Source organism: Quercus lobata, chromosome 4 (assembly GCF_001633185.2).
Source record: "Quercus lobata isolate SW786 chromosome 4, ValleyOak3.0 Primary Assembly, whole genome shotgun sequence".
NCBI classification, from domain to species: domain Eukaryota; kingdom Viridiplantae; phylum Streptophyta; class Magnoliopsida; order Fagales; family Fagaceae; genus Quercus; species Quercus lobata.
The window spans coordinates 74,770,623-74,780,264 of record NC_044907.1 but is presented as its reverse complement, the minus strand read 5'-3'; the positions used below and the strand labels follow the sequence as shown (position 1 = coordinate 74,780,264).

The 9,642-nt window shown below is 34.1% G+C and overlaps 1 protein-coding gene across 2 annotated transcripts; it reads left to right on the top strand.

Moving 5' to 3' along the window:
* The first annotated feature begins 482 nt into the window (after window positions 1-482).
* On the top strand, window positions 483-8,544 carry LOC115987808 (renalase). 2 transcript variants are annotated; one of them, XM_031111418.1, is made up of 9 exons: window positions 483-631; window positions 745-844; window positions 1,465-1,645; window positions 2,895-2,967; window positions 3,065-3,244; window positions 4,978-5,075; window positions 5,258-5,346; window positions 5,454-5,627; window positions 8,223-8,544. In XM_031111418.1, exons 1-9 carry the CDS (start codon window positions 589-591, stop codon window positions 8,392-8,394), a joined length of 1,110 nt encoding a protein of 369 aa, XP_030967278.1. In that variant the 5' UTR covers window positions 483-588; the 3' UTR covers window positions 8,395-8,544. The 2 variants fall into 2 exon arrangements, with proteins under 2 accessions (XP_030967278.1, XP_030967279.1); XM_031111419.1 differs by having other exon boundaries at window positions 539-631; window positions 1,470-1,645.
* The last annotated feature ends 1,098 nt before the right edge of the window (window positions 8,545-9,642 follow it).

The following is a 9,642-nucleotide window of genomic DNA, read 5'->3' as shown; positions in this document are numbered from 1 at the left end:
ATAATGATGAGAGATTTGTTATCGATTGAGATAATTGAACCTGAATTGCGCTTTTTAAGTTTGATTGAAATTTATTTTAGACTTTTAACTGAAGTTCATTTAATTGAGTTATTCAAGTTTCAAATTTATTCAATTCAGGACTTTCGTCTAATCCTATTAAAAATTTGCCGTTAAGTATACACTTAACTAATAGAAAAAGTTTTTTTTTTCTTTTTTTATAAAAAAAATTCACATAAAAAATTTATATTAATTTTATAAATATTTTTTTTATGTGAAAAAAATATTTTTATAATGTCAAATTTTTAATAAAATTGAACAAAATGACTGAATAGAATAGATTTGAAACTTTCAAAATTCAAATAAAGGAAAGTTTTTTTTTTTTTTTTTTTGAGAATAATAAATTTCTTTTAAACTTAAATGATGCAATTTGTGATTTAGTAATTATTATTATTATATATATTATTAAGTACTAATAATAATTCAATATTATGCCATATCCAAAACGGTGACGTCCTATAGGCTATTGCAGAGAAAAGAAAAAGAGACCAATCCAGTATCTGGGAAGGAGACAACAGACACCACGACAGCATGAATACCGTCGCCACTAAGGTTGCTGTAGTTGGAAGTGGAAGTGAGTTTTCAATTCAAAATTCATTCTTTAAAGTTTCCTCTTTTGTCAAAAAAATCCACACTATAATTATTATTATTATAATATGACATAAAAAAATGTGTGTTACTTCGCAGTTTCAGGATCAGTGTGTGCATCAAGTCTTGCCAAGAATGGCGTTTCTGTCACCTTGTTCGAGTCCGCTAGAGGCCCTGGTGGCCGCATGTCCCAAAGAAGGTACCACTTCTTTCTCCAAACCCCATTATCACAATCACTTTTACTTTGATGATTTATTATTCTCCAAAGTTTAATTCCATCATTTAATCATAGCTCTCTTACAAAGCTGTTATCAATCACAAGAAGTAATTCAAAACACCCATTTATTAATTAGTGATAACAATCACATTCAATGAAATTACACGTCGAGTTTGTAAACTTTTTGTAGTAAAATTTTAGTATTATGATTGGTGACACCTTAGTTTGTGAGATGTGTGTGGTAAAATTTGTAATATGACTAGCATCACTCTTCTAGTGCTCTCCCTCGCGTGTGCCGAGACCCCCTTAACGAATGAGGCACATGGGAGGTAGAGTAGGCACCATCTTTGAGCTTAGAACCACTTGTCAATTGTCCCAAAAGGTTAAACTATTAGGAAATGGTGAAATTAATCATATGACCATGATGTTCTAATATAAGGAATAACTGAGTTTGTTCAATTAGGTTAACCTTTAAAACCTTTAAAATCTCTAAATGTTTTGGGTTAGAATTTTGCCTATATCAAAAACCTTTTGGTTGGCTTGATGAAGTATTATGTAAAGGGGGTGTTTAATTTTGCTATGCTTTTAACATTTCCAAATAGAGAAGTTTCTGAAGATGGGAAGGAGCTGGTGTTCGACCATGGAGCTCCATTTTTTACTGTCAACAATGCTGAGGTATTGGGTCTGGTTCGTGAGTGGGAATCAAGAGGTCTTGTTGCTGAGTGGAAACAGAATTTTGGATCTTTTGATTGTAGTTCCAACAAATTTTTCGACATGGAACAGGTTTGCTACTATTTCTTCTCTGTTAGTCCCTAAACTTTATCCCATAAAGGAGCTAATTTAGTTGTGAAGTTTAAGTGATCGCTTTTAGTCTTTCTGTCATCTTAGGATAAAATCTGACATGTTCGGGACTAAAAGCAATCAGTTTATTAGGGATTAAAAGTGATTACTTTAAACCTCATGGCATAAAAATGATCCCATTTCAATTTTTTAGGTACTAAAAGCAATCAATTTAAACTTTAGGAAATAAAATTGCTCATGGGCTAAAGATTAAGGACCGATAGTGTATTCAGGCTTCTCTTCTATGTTAGTGTTATCTATGTTCAGTTGTGCTATATATATTTTTTTCACCCATCAAAGGTTAGGATATGTTGAAACTGGTTATCATTGCTTTCTATGCTTCTCCCACAAATTATATTTGTGATTAATTGATTGATAAGATTTTATTTTTGTTTGTTTGGCATGGTAGCTCAATTTGTGCCCTAATTCTGTTAGTTTGGCTTTGTGGGTATTTGTGCTCCTACTTTTAGTTTTGCTTGTGCTGCATACCACAGCCTTTCCCACAGCCTTTCAGCCTGCTTTTAAGTTAGGACATTGATGTTGTCAAGTTAAATATATGGTTTTTCTATCTCACTAGTTCTTTTATTGAATTGGAGTTCTTTAGTTTAAATTGTATAGTTTATTGTGCGCAGATGTGCATAATAGTATATGTACACATAAGTATCACAAAAAGCAAATAGATTAATATGAAATTGATATCTATTTTTTTTTGTTTTAATGAGTAGAAATTGATAGTTGTTGAAGATTACTCTTTCTAAAACAATGTTTCAAGTAACATTTTAATTATATCCTCCCTTTTCATGGATATTCAAACAGAGGTATCTGATATCCCAAAGCATTAACTGAGACATATTTTCAGTTAATCTTACCTTTACTAGATTAACCTTTACCATACCTTGACTCTGATGTTTATAAAACTGCAATTTTTACATGAGATTCTTCTTTCTTCTTCACTTCGTAGTAACTCTTAAGTCTTAACCCTATCTATGAGATATCTAACCTCCATCTGAGATTTTAGGGGAAAAAGTTTTTTGTATGTAAACTTAGTGTACTTTTTCCCCTTTCTTTCTTTGAAAGATGTTTGTGTATATAAATAGTTCAGACACATGCAGAAATTGAATGCATGAAATAACATAAGCCATATAGCAATTCCTATCGAGCAACTATTTCTCTGATTATCAATTTTATTTAGGAAGGATTAACCAAAAGATATGTGGGTGTGCCAGGCATGAACTCTATATGTAAAGCATTATGCCAAGAGTCTGGTATGTATTAACTCTACTTCTTCTCTTTTGAAATGTTTATTATTTAGTATCAAATGTACAATAAATATTGCTCATTTCTTGTCTTACTTTTCTTCAGGAGTGGAAAGGAAGTTTGGGGTGGGTGTTGGAAGGATGGACTGGTTAGAGAGTGAGAATTTATGGTCTTTGACTGGTTTGGATGGACAAAATCTTGGTCACTTTCAGGGGGTGGTTGCTTCAGACAAAAACATAGTTTCTCCAAGGTTTACAAGTGTAACAGGACGACCACCGCCTCTTGGTATGATGTCTCCTTGACACTCCCTTTTTTTTTTTTTTTTGGGACAAACGATGTCTCTCTAACACTTGGTTTGCTTTATACAAATGATTTCTAGTTGCGTCCAGGCTTGAGCACCCTTTTTTCTTTCTAGCGCACGCCCGCGCATGTGTGTGTTTGTAAAATTCCATTGTGATTAACGATCAAGGTCCTTATAGATTATTAGCAATGATGTTTGATGATTTTGGTGGTCATGAAACATAAAACTTATGGTAGGGTCCTGAACCCCACAACAATACATACTGGTGACTGTAGACACCTCATTTTGTACACGTTGCACCCACAGTGACCATTTAATTTGTAACTTTTCTTGTAAGAAATTTGACTGAAAAGATGAAGGAAGGAGAACCTGTTTGATATAAGCCAGTCCTCGTTAATTTTTTCTAGGAGTTCTATGCTATCTAGTGTTGCTGCCTCTTGTTTGGGAAGCTTCTCCTTTGTGGCTACTGGTCATGCTTTGCAGGGAAGCCTTCAGTAAATCTAATCAGCATGGGTTCTAATGTAATCTTGATCTCACAGATCAGTCTTGGATTCCTTTTATTATGATTTCAAACATTGTGGGTTACATGATAGACTGGAGTTCAGAATTAGACACGACACAGCTACCATGCAAGTGCATGTAATGGGTGTGTTAAGTATGGATGCAGTAGAGTCTGTAGAGATCAGCAAGCTAGATTATTCACAAATTAATTTTCAACATTAAATTAAGGCTAATCATTTTAAAAACTAAGTAGGAAATTCGATCAGTAATCCAAACGGATAAACTGCAATCAAGTAGCGGCATTCACAGAACTCTTTTGGAAGTCAAAAACTTCCACTCGTTAAGGTAAGCTCAATAATTAATTAATGAGGACTGGCTACTTTAAGGATTTTGTGCTAATTTGATTTTTTTTTTTTTTGGTTTTTGGGGGGGTGGGGGGACTCAAGGGGTGATCAAAGAAATGATTTTGACATGTGTGAGAAGTTGGAAGAAATATTTTTGGACTAAACACTTTATTCTGTAAACCTAATTTTAAGGAATTTTAAGCCCTTAAGTTCCCTACATCTGGTGTTAGTATTCATTAGATAGTTTCAATTAGAGAACTAATCAACTGAGTTTTTGGGCATGTAATCATCTGGAGTGGGCTTGATACAGTTAGGATTTTCATGCAATTCCTTCTCGTACTAAATTGTGAAGCCTCAAAATAAAATTGTAGTAGATAAGCTGGGTTATGCCAAGTAGGGTTAAAAGCTATAAGCTAGCATTAGATAATGAAGCTAAATATTTTGTTGCATTCACAGTAAGTCATTTCCTATAATGATATCATTTGTCAGATAAAATCCTTAAAAACAATGGTGGAAGATAAAATAGAATTGTTTTGTCTAGGTGATGTTGAATTTTTTTGTTTTTGTTTTTCCAACTAAATATTCTGTGATGAGCAGAAAATAAGTTTAATCTTATAAGTTTTTTCTTTCTTTTCTTAGTTCCCACTGTTCTTGTTGGTTTTCATGTTAGACTCTTTGGTAAAGTATAACTGCATAAAAATAACGGCATATTGTGTTGAATTGGCACCTCTCCATGCACAAAGTACTTGGGGGTTTAGGGAGGAAAGGGTTCGAGTTGCGGGTTGGCAGCATATTGTAATTATCTCTTAAAAAAAAAAAAAAAAAAAAAAAGAAACTGCGTAAGTTCATCCTAACTTGTGTTGCTTACGCAGATTTGAATTTGGTTCCTGAGTTGGCAGCAAAGTTGCAAGATATTCCTGTTATCCCATGTTTTGCTCTCATGCTAGCATTTGCGGAGCCTCTTTCTGCAGTAAGATATTAGTTATGCAACTTTAAGTTCCTTATTCTCTGCATATTTTTCTGATTCATCAACATTTACATGGCTCATTTGATTTATGCTTCTTTCCTTTTTCCTTTGGGAAATTTAATATTTTGAGAGATTTAGTTGAGGGTGACCATGGTGTCTCATTGATTTTTATTTCATGAATTCAGATACCCATAAAAGGCTTCACAATGATAAATTCTGAAGTACTAAGCTGGGCTCATTGTGACAGTAGCAAGCCAGGGCGTTCTGCTGCTAGGTATATGCTTATATGTTACATTCTTAACAGATTCATGGAAATAAATGATCAAGTTTTAGGAGATGTGTTATTGATTGTTTTTACTTTCTTGCACACTTTCTGCACAGTGAACGGTGGGTATTGCATTCAACAATGGAGTATGCAAATAGTGTAATTGCTCAAACGGGTCTTCAAAAGCTCTCAGAAGCAACACTGAAAAAAGTAGCTGAAGAAATTTTCCATGAATTTCAGAGCACTGGACTTAGTATTTCTCAACCCTTCTTCAAGAAAGCTCATAGATGGTCAGTATATAGATTAGAATTCAAAGGTTGACTGCTGATTGTCAGGTCACAAACATACATACCAATATTAATCATAGGACTGGAAGTTTCAATCTCAGTACACTCTCAATAATGTCATTATTGGTAAATTAGTGTTGTAAAAAGAGTGTCCAGTCCACCAAGTAGTCTCTTTTCCATAAAATTATTATTACCTATAAAAAAAAGTGTCCAGGATCAATTTCAAAATCACACTCTATCTTTAGGCTGAACTGAACCACCCAAAAAATAAACCTGTCTCCACCTGGAGATTCGTTGTGATAGCAAAATTAAGTCTTTCTTAAATGGTGTATTCATCTTTCTCCAGATATAGAATCTTTTCCTTGTCTTAACTTCTTGTTGAATTTAAGCCCTACAAAGTACTTGGCAGATATTTTCCAGCCTGAAACTGCATGTAAAATTTATTCTGTAAACTCTCAGAACTTGATGGGGTTGCATTTTGATTTGAGAATTCTAGGGAGGGATTTGAATTTCAGTGTAGATTTTAAGTTGCTTGTATATATAAGATTATAAGGTTTGAAATGCTTCCAATCTTCTATGCGTACAATAGTTCTCTATATGTGCATCTGGTGCTCTCTCAATTGCTTGTTCCAATTTTCCTTTTCCATTCTTGTGTTTTCTGCTTGTTTTGAAATGAAATTTCCTTCGCCTTCGTATAGATTTTGTTAATTTTAATGAAATCTATGGATGAACAAGAGTCTTTTCAGTCTTGTTAGTAGCATTATTGCATATATTGCTCAAAGGATATCATTATAGACAAAACTTCTCACACTCTTACAATCAGTTCTTCCCTTTGGGTTACATCCCTAGACATTAATTTGTTGTAGAAGCCTAATTAAAATAAACCGAGTATCATTTTCAAAATTCAAATCCATCTTAGAAGTCCTACATCCAATTACCACATGAAGAGTGGCATATTGTTCAGAATTTCTTTTGAAACTAGAGAAGTCTTACTAGAAGTAGGTGATGCAATAGATTCAGGACTATTGATATTGTGAGCTGAAGAACCCAAGGGGTAGCACAATCAGTTGGGGGACCATGTCTCATGAATTATATATATTGTGAGCTGAAGGTTATCTTTCTGTTGAAATCAGATTTATAGATGAGCATGGCTTGACAATTCTTAAAATTGTGCCTTGGTCTATCCTAGTGTATGTGAAGTATACTTTTTCTTTTCCAATAATCTGAAACCTGAACAGTCATGGTGACATACCTGTTCCCTTGGCTTACTAGTGGTTAGAGTTGATAAATTCTCATTTATTTGATAGAACACATTCTAGCCTCCTCACTCCTGGCATTGGATGTCCACTACACTGATAGAAGATAATTTTTTATAAGGATTTGAACATTTTAAACTTAAATTGTGCCAAGAGCCTTGTAGTTCAACTAGCACTTCTTAGTGTTTCCAATGGAGACGTCCAAGGTTCAAATCCCCTTACCCCATTTATTGAATTTTTTTGGTCTTTTTTTGTTTTTGTTTTTGTTTTTTTTTTTTGTTAATGGATAACATCAATTGTGGACTACCTAGCAAACAAACAAGACATGCAGTGCTGCCATTAATGTTCAAATTGCATTCCATCTTCACGACTATTTCACTAAAGAAATTTGCTGGAATTGTTCTAGTTAGCTTCCCTTCATGAATCTCCCCATTTGACTATAAATGATATTTTCAGGTAGAACTGAAATTAGTGTGCCCTTATGTGAGGTAAGGGTATCCATTAACTGAAAACTGCCTGACTTGTCTTCTTCCTCTGCAGTTGCGTTTTTAAGAACTTAAAATGCAATTGGACTGTGGCAAACCATAGGCTAGCTCACTTCGGCTTTTCTCCTTAGGTTATTGAGATTTTCATTTGCTCTTTCTGGAAGAGGCTAGTGCCTGGATTCCAGTTGAGATTTTGGAGGTTAGTTGGGTGCAGTTATTTCTTTAAAAAATTTTCAAATGTAAGGATAGGCTTCAGGTTATTAGATAATTGAACCTATATTCAATAGAGATAAAGAAGGAAACAGTTGAATGTTGTCTGGTTTCCCATAGTTCCCAAAGTAGCATATAATGTTCAACTGCAATTTTCCATGTGTTTACGAACTCAGTACAGTTGATGATTCAGAATTATAATAACACTTTCCCTTTACTGGGAGTATATAGAAAAGAATCTCACATACCTTGGATCACTTTCCCTTTACTGGGAGTATATAGAAAAGAATCTCACATGCCTTGGATCTTTTCAAAACAATTGTTTGCAGATTATCTGTTGCCACATCTAGTTTAGTGACTAAAAACTGGCTGGAATTTTTTAGCTTCCCACTTGTCATATTAGGCATTTGATGGTTCTTTTTTGGGGTTGGATGGAAGGGTTAGAGTTTGTGACTGTTTTTGGATTATTATCTAGCAAATGACTTGGGAACCATTTCATTTGTATTCTATATCCTTCTATGTTATCTATGTGAAAATTTCTAGTTTTTTGTGTTTGTTGTTATTGTATCATGTTGTGGGCATAAAGATCATTTGAATACATGTAGCTGTGCTGCTGAGTATCTCTGACACTTTTGATACTCTTGTAGGGGGAGCGCATTTCCTGCTACAAGCATAGCTAAAGAGGAGAAATGCCTTTGGGAGAAGAACAAGAGGCTGGCTATTGCTGGAGATTTTTGTGTTAGTCCAAATATTGAAGGTGCCATAGTAAGTGGCATTGCTGCAGCATCCAAACTTACCGAGATGCTTAGCTGTTTATAAGCACAGTATCATCATTTAGCCAAGTACCATGCTTACTGTCATCTGGGTTATTTAAATTTTAGGTGTATTTGCAATTTGGTTTCGGCTTTAGTGGGAAAATAATTTTGAGAAACTTTAATACATGATTATATTTCATGAATTTGGTGTTCAGTGTGGTCTGCAGAGAATAATTTTTTTCTGAATTTTTTTTTTTTTTTTGTTTGTTTGTTTGTATAACAAATGTTCTGATATTCATGATTGCAGATTGTAACAATGTACTTATCGTTGCTACATTACTTTAGCCTGTTGTATATGGTTGAGGAACTTAGTAGCTTCTCTCTTTCTTTTTTCTTCTCCTTCCCCTTTCACACCCCTAAACCCTTAGTCAACAACACTTGTGCCCTTAGCATGGGCGCACGATTCTAATATCATTTGACCATTAGATATAGAGCTTTCCAACTGCAAGGATTAACTGGGGGAGAAGACAGCTCTGATAATTTATGTAGTATTACTCTCTGCGGTTCAGGGTTTAGACCATTAGTTGAACCTTTGCTGACAGCAGAGGCTTCTGCTATGATTGCAGACGAGGCATTGGTGCAAAAGGCATTCTTAACAGTTTCTGCAAGCCATGCCAGTGTCAATTTAAGCCAGCACTCCTGTAGTTTCTATCATGGAATCTAGTCAGCCAGTGTCAATTTAAGCCAGAACTCCTGTAGTTTCTATCATGGAATCTAGTCAGTTGGTAGGAAAAGAAATTGCATAAGTGTCAATAATGAGACTATGCACCGAAAATTAATGTGCTAATAATCAAAGATTTTGCTGTTTTGGTACTAACTGGTTCTGTTCTTTTTCTCTTTTTGAAAGTATCACTCTACTTTGTTAAAAAATTCTACACTAAATTTTCTATAGTTTGAAACAAAATCTAAAAGTAACATAGCTTTTTTTCAAACAGACTAGTCTAATTTTCCTTTTTCTTACAATGAAAGCAACCAATCTTGATGGTTCATATTACCAACTCATATATATTTGTAACTTTAGTAGTACTAAAACATGATTGTCCGGCTTACATTTGATTCAAACCATCAGCTCTTTATTTTAATATTTGGAAGAACGAAAAATGGTTCAGATCCAAAAGAAAACTAGTGCTAAGTACCTATGCCTATCTTACAAATACAAACTTAGTTATTATGCCCAAATTAGGACAAGCTGCAAAAAGATGTAGCCAATTTTGTTCATGTATTATCTCTACAACATCAGAAATTTGCATTA

Coding starts and splice junctions, on each gene's coding strand:
- LOC115987808 (XM_031111418.1), top strand. CDS start 589: ATGAATACCGTCGCCACTAAGGTTGCTGTAGTTGGAAGTGGAA. Junction 632..744: donor TGCTGTAGTTGGAAGTGGAA/GTGAGTTTTCAA, acceptor GTTACTTCGCAG/TTTCAGGATCAGTGTGTGCA. Junction 5,628..8,222: donor TTCAAGAAAGCTCATAGATG/GTCAGTATATAG, acceptor ATACTCTTGTAG/GGGGAGCGCATTTCCTGCTA.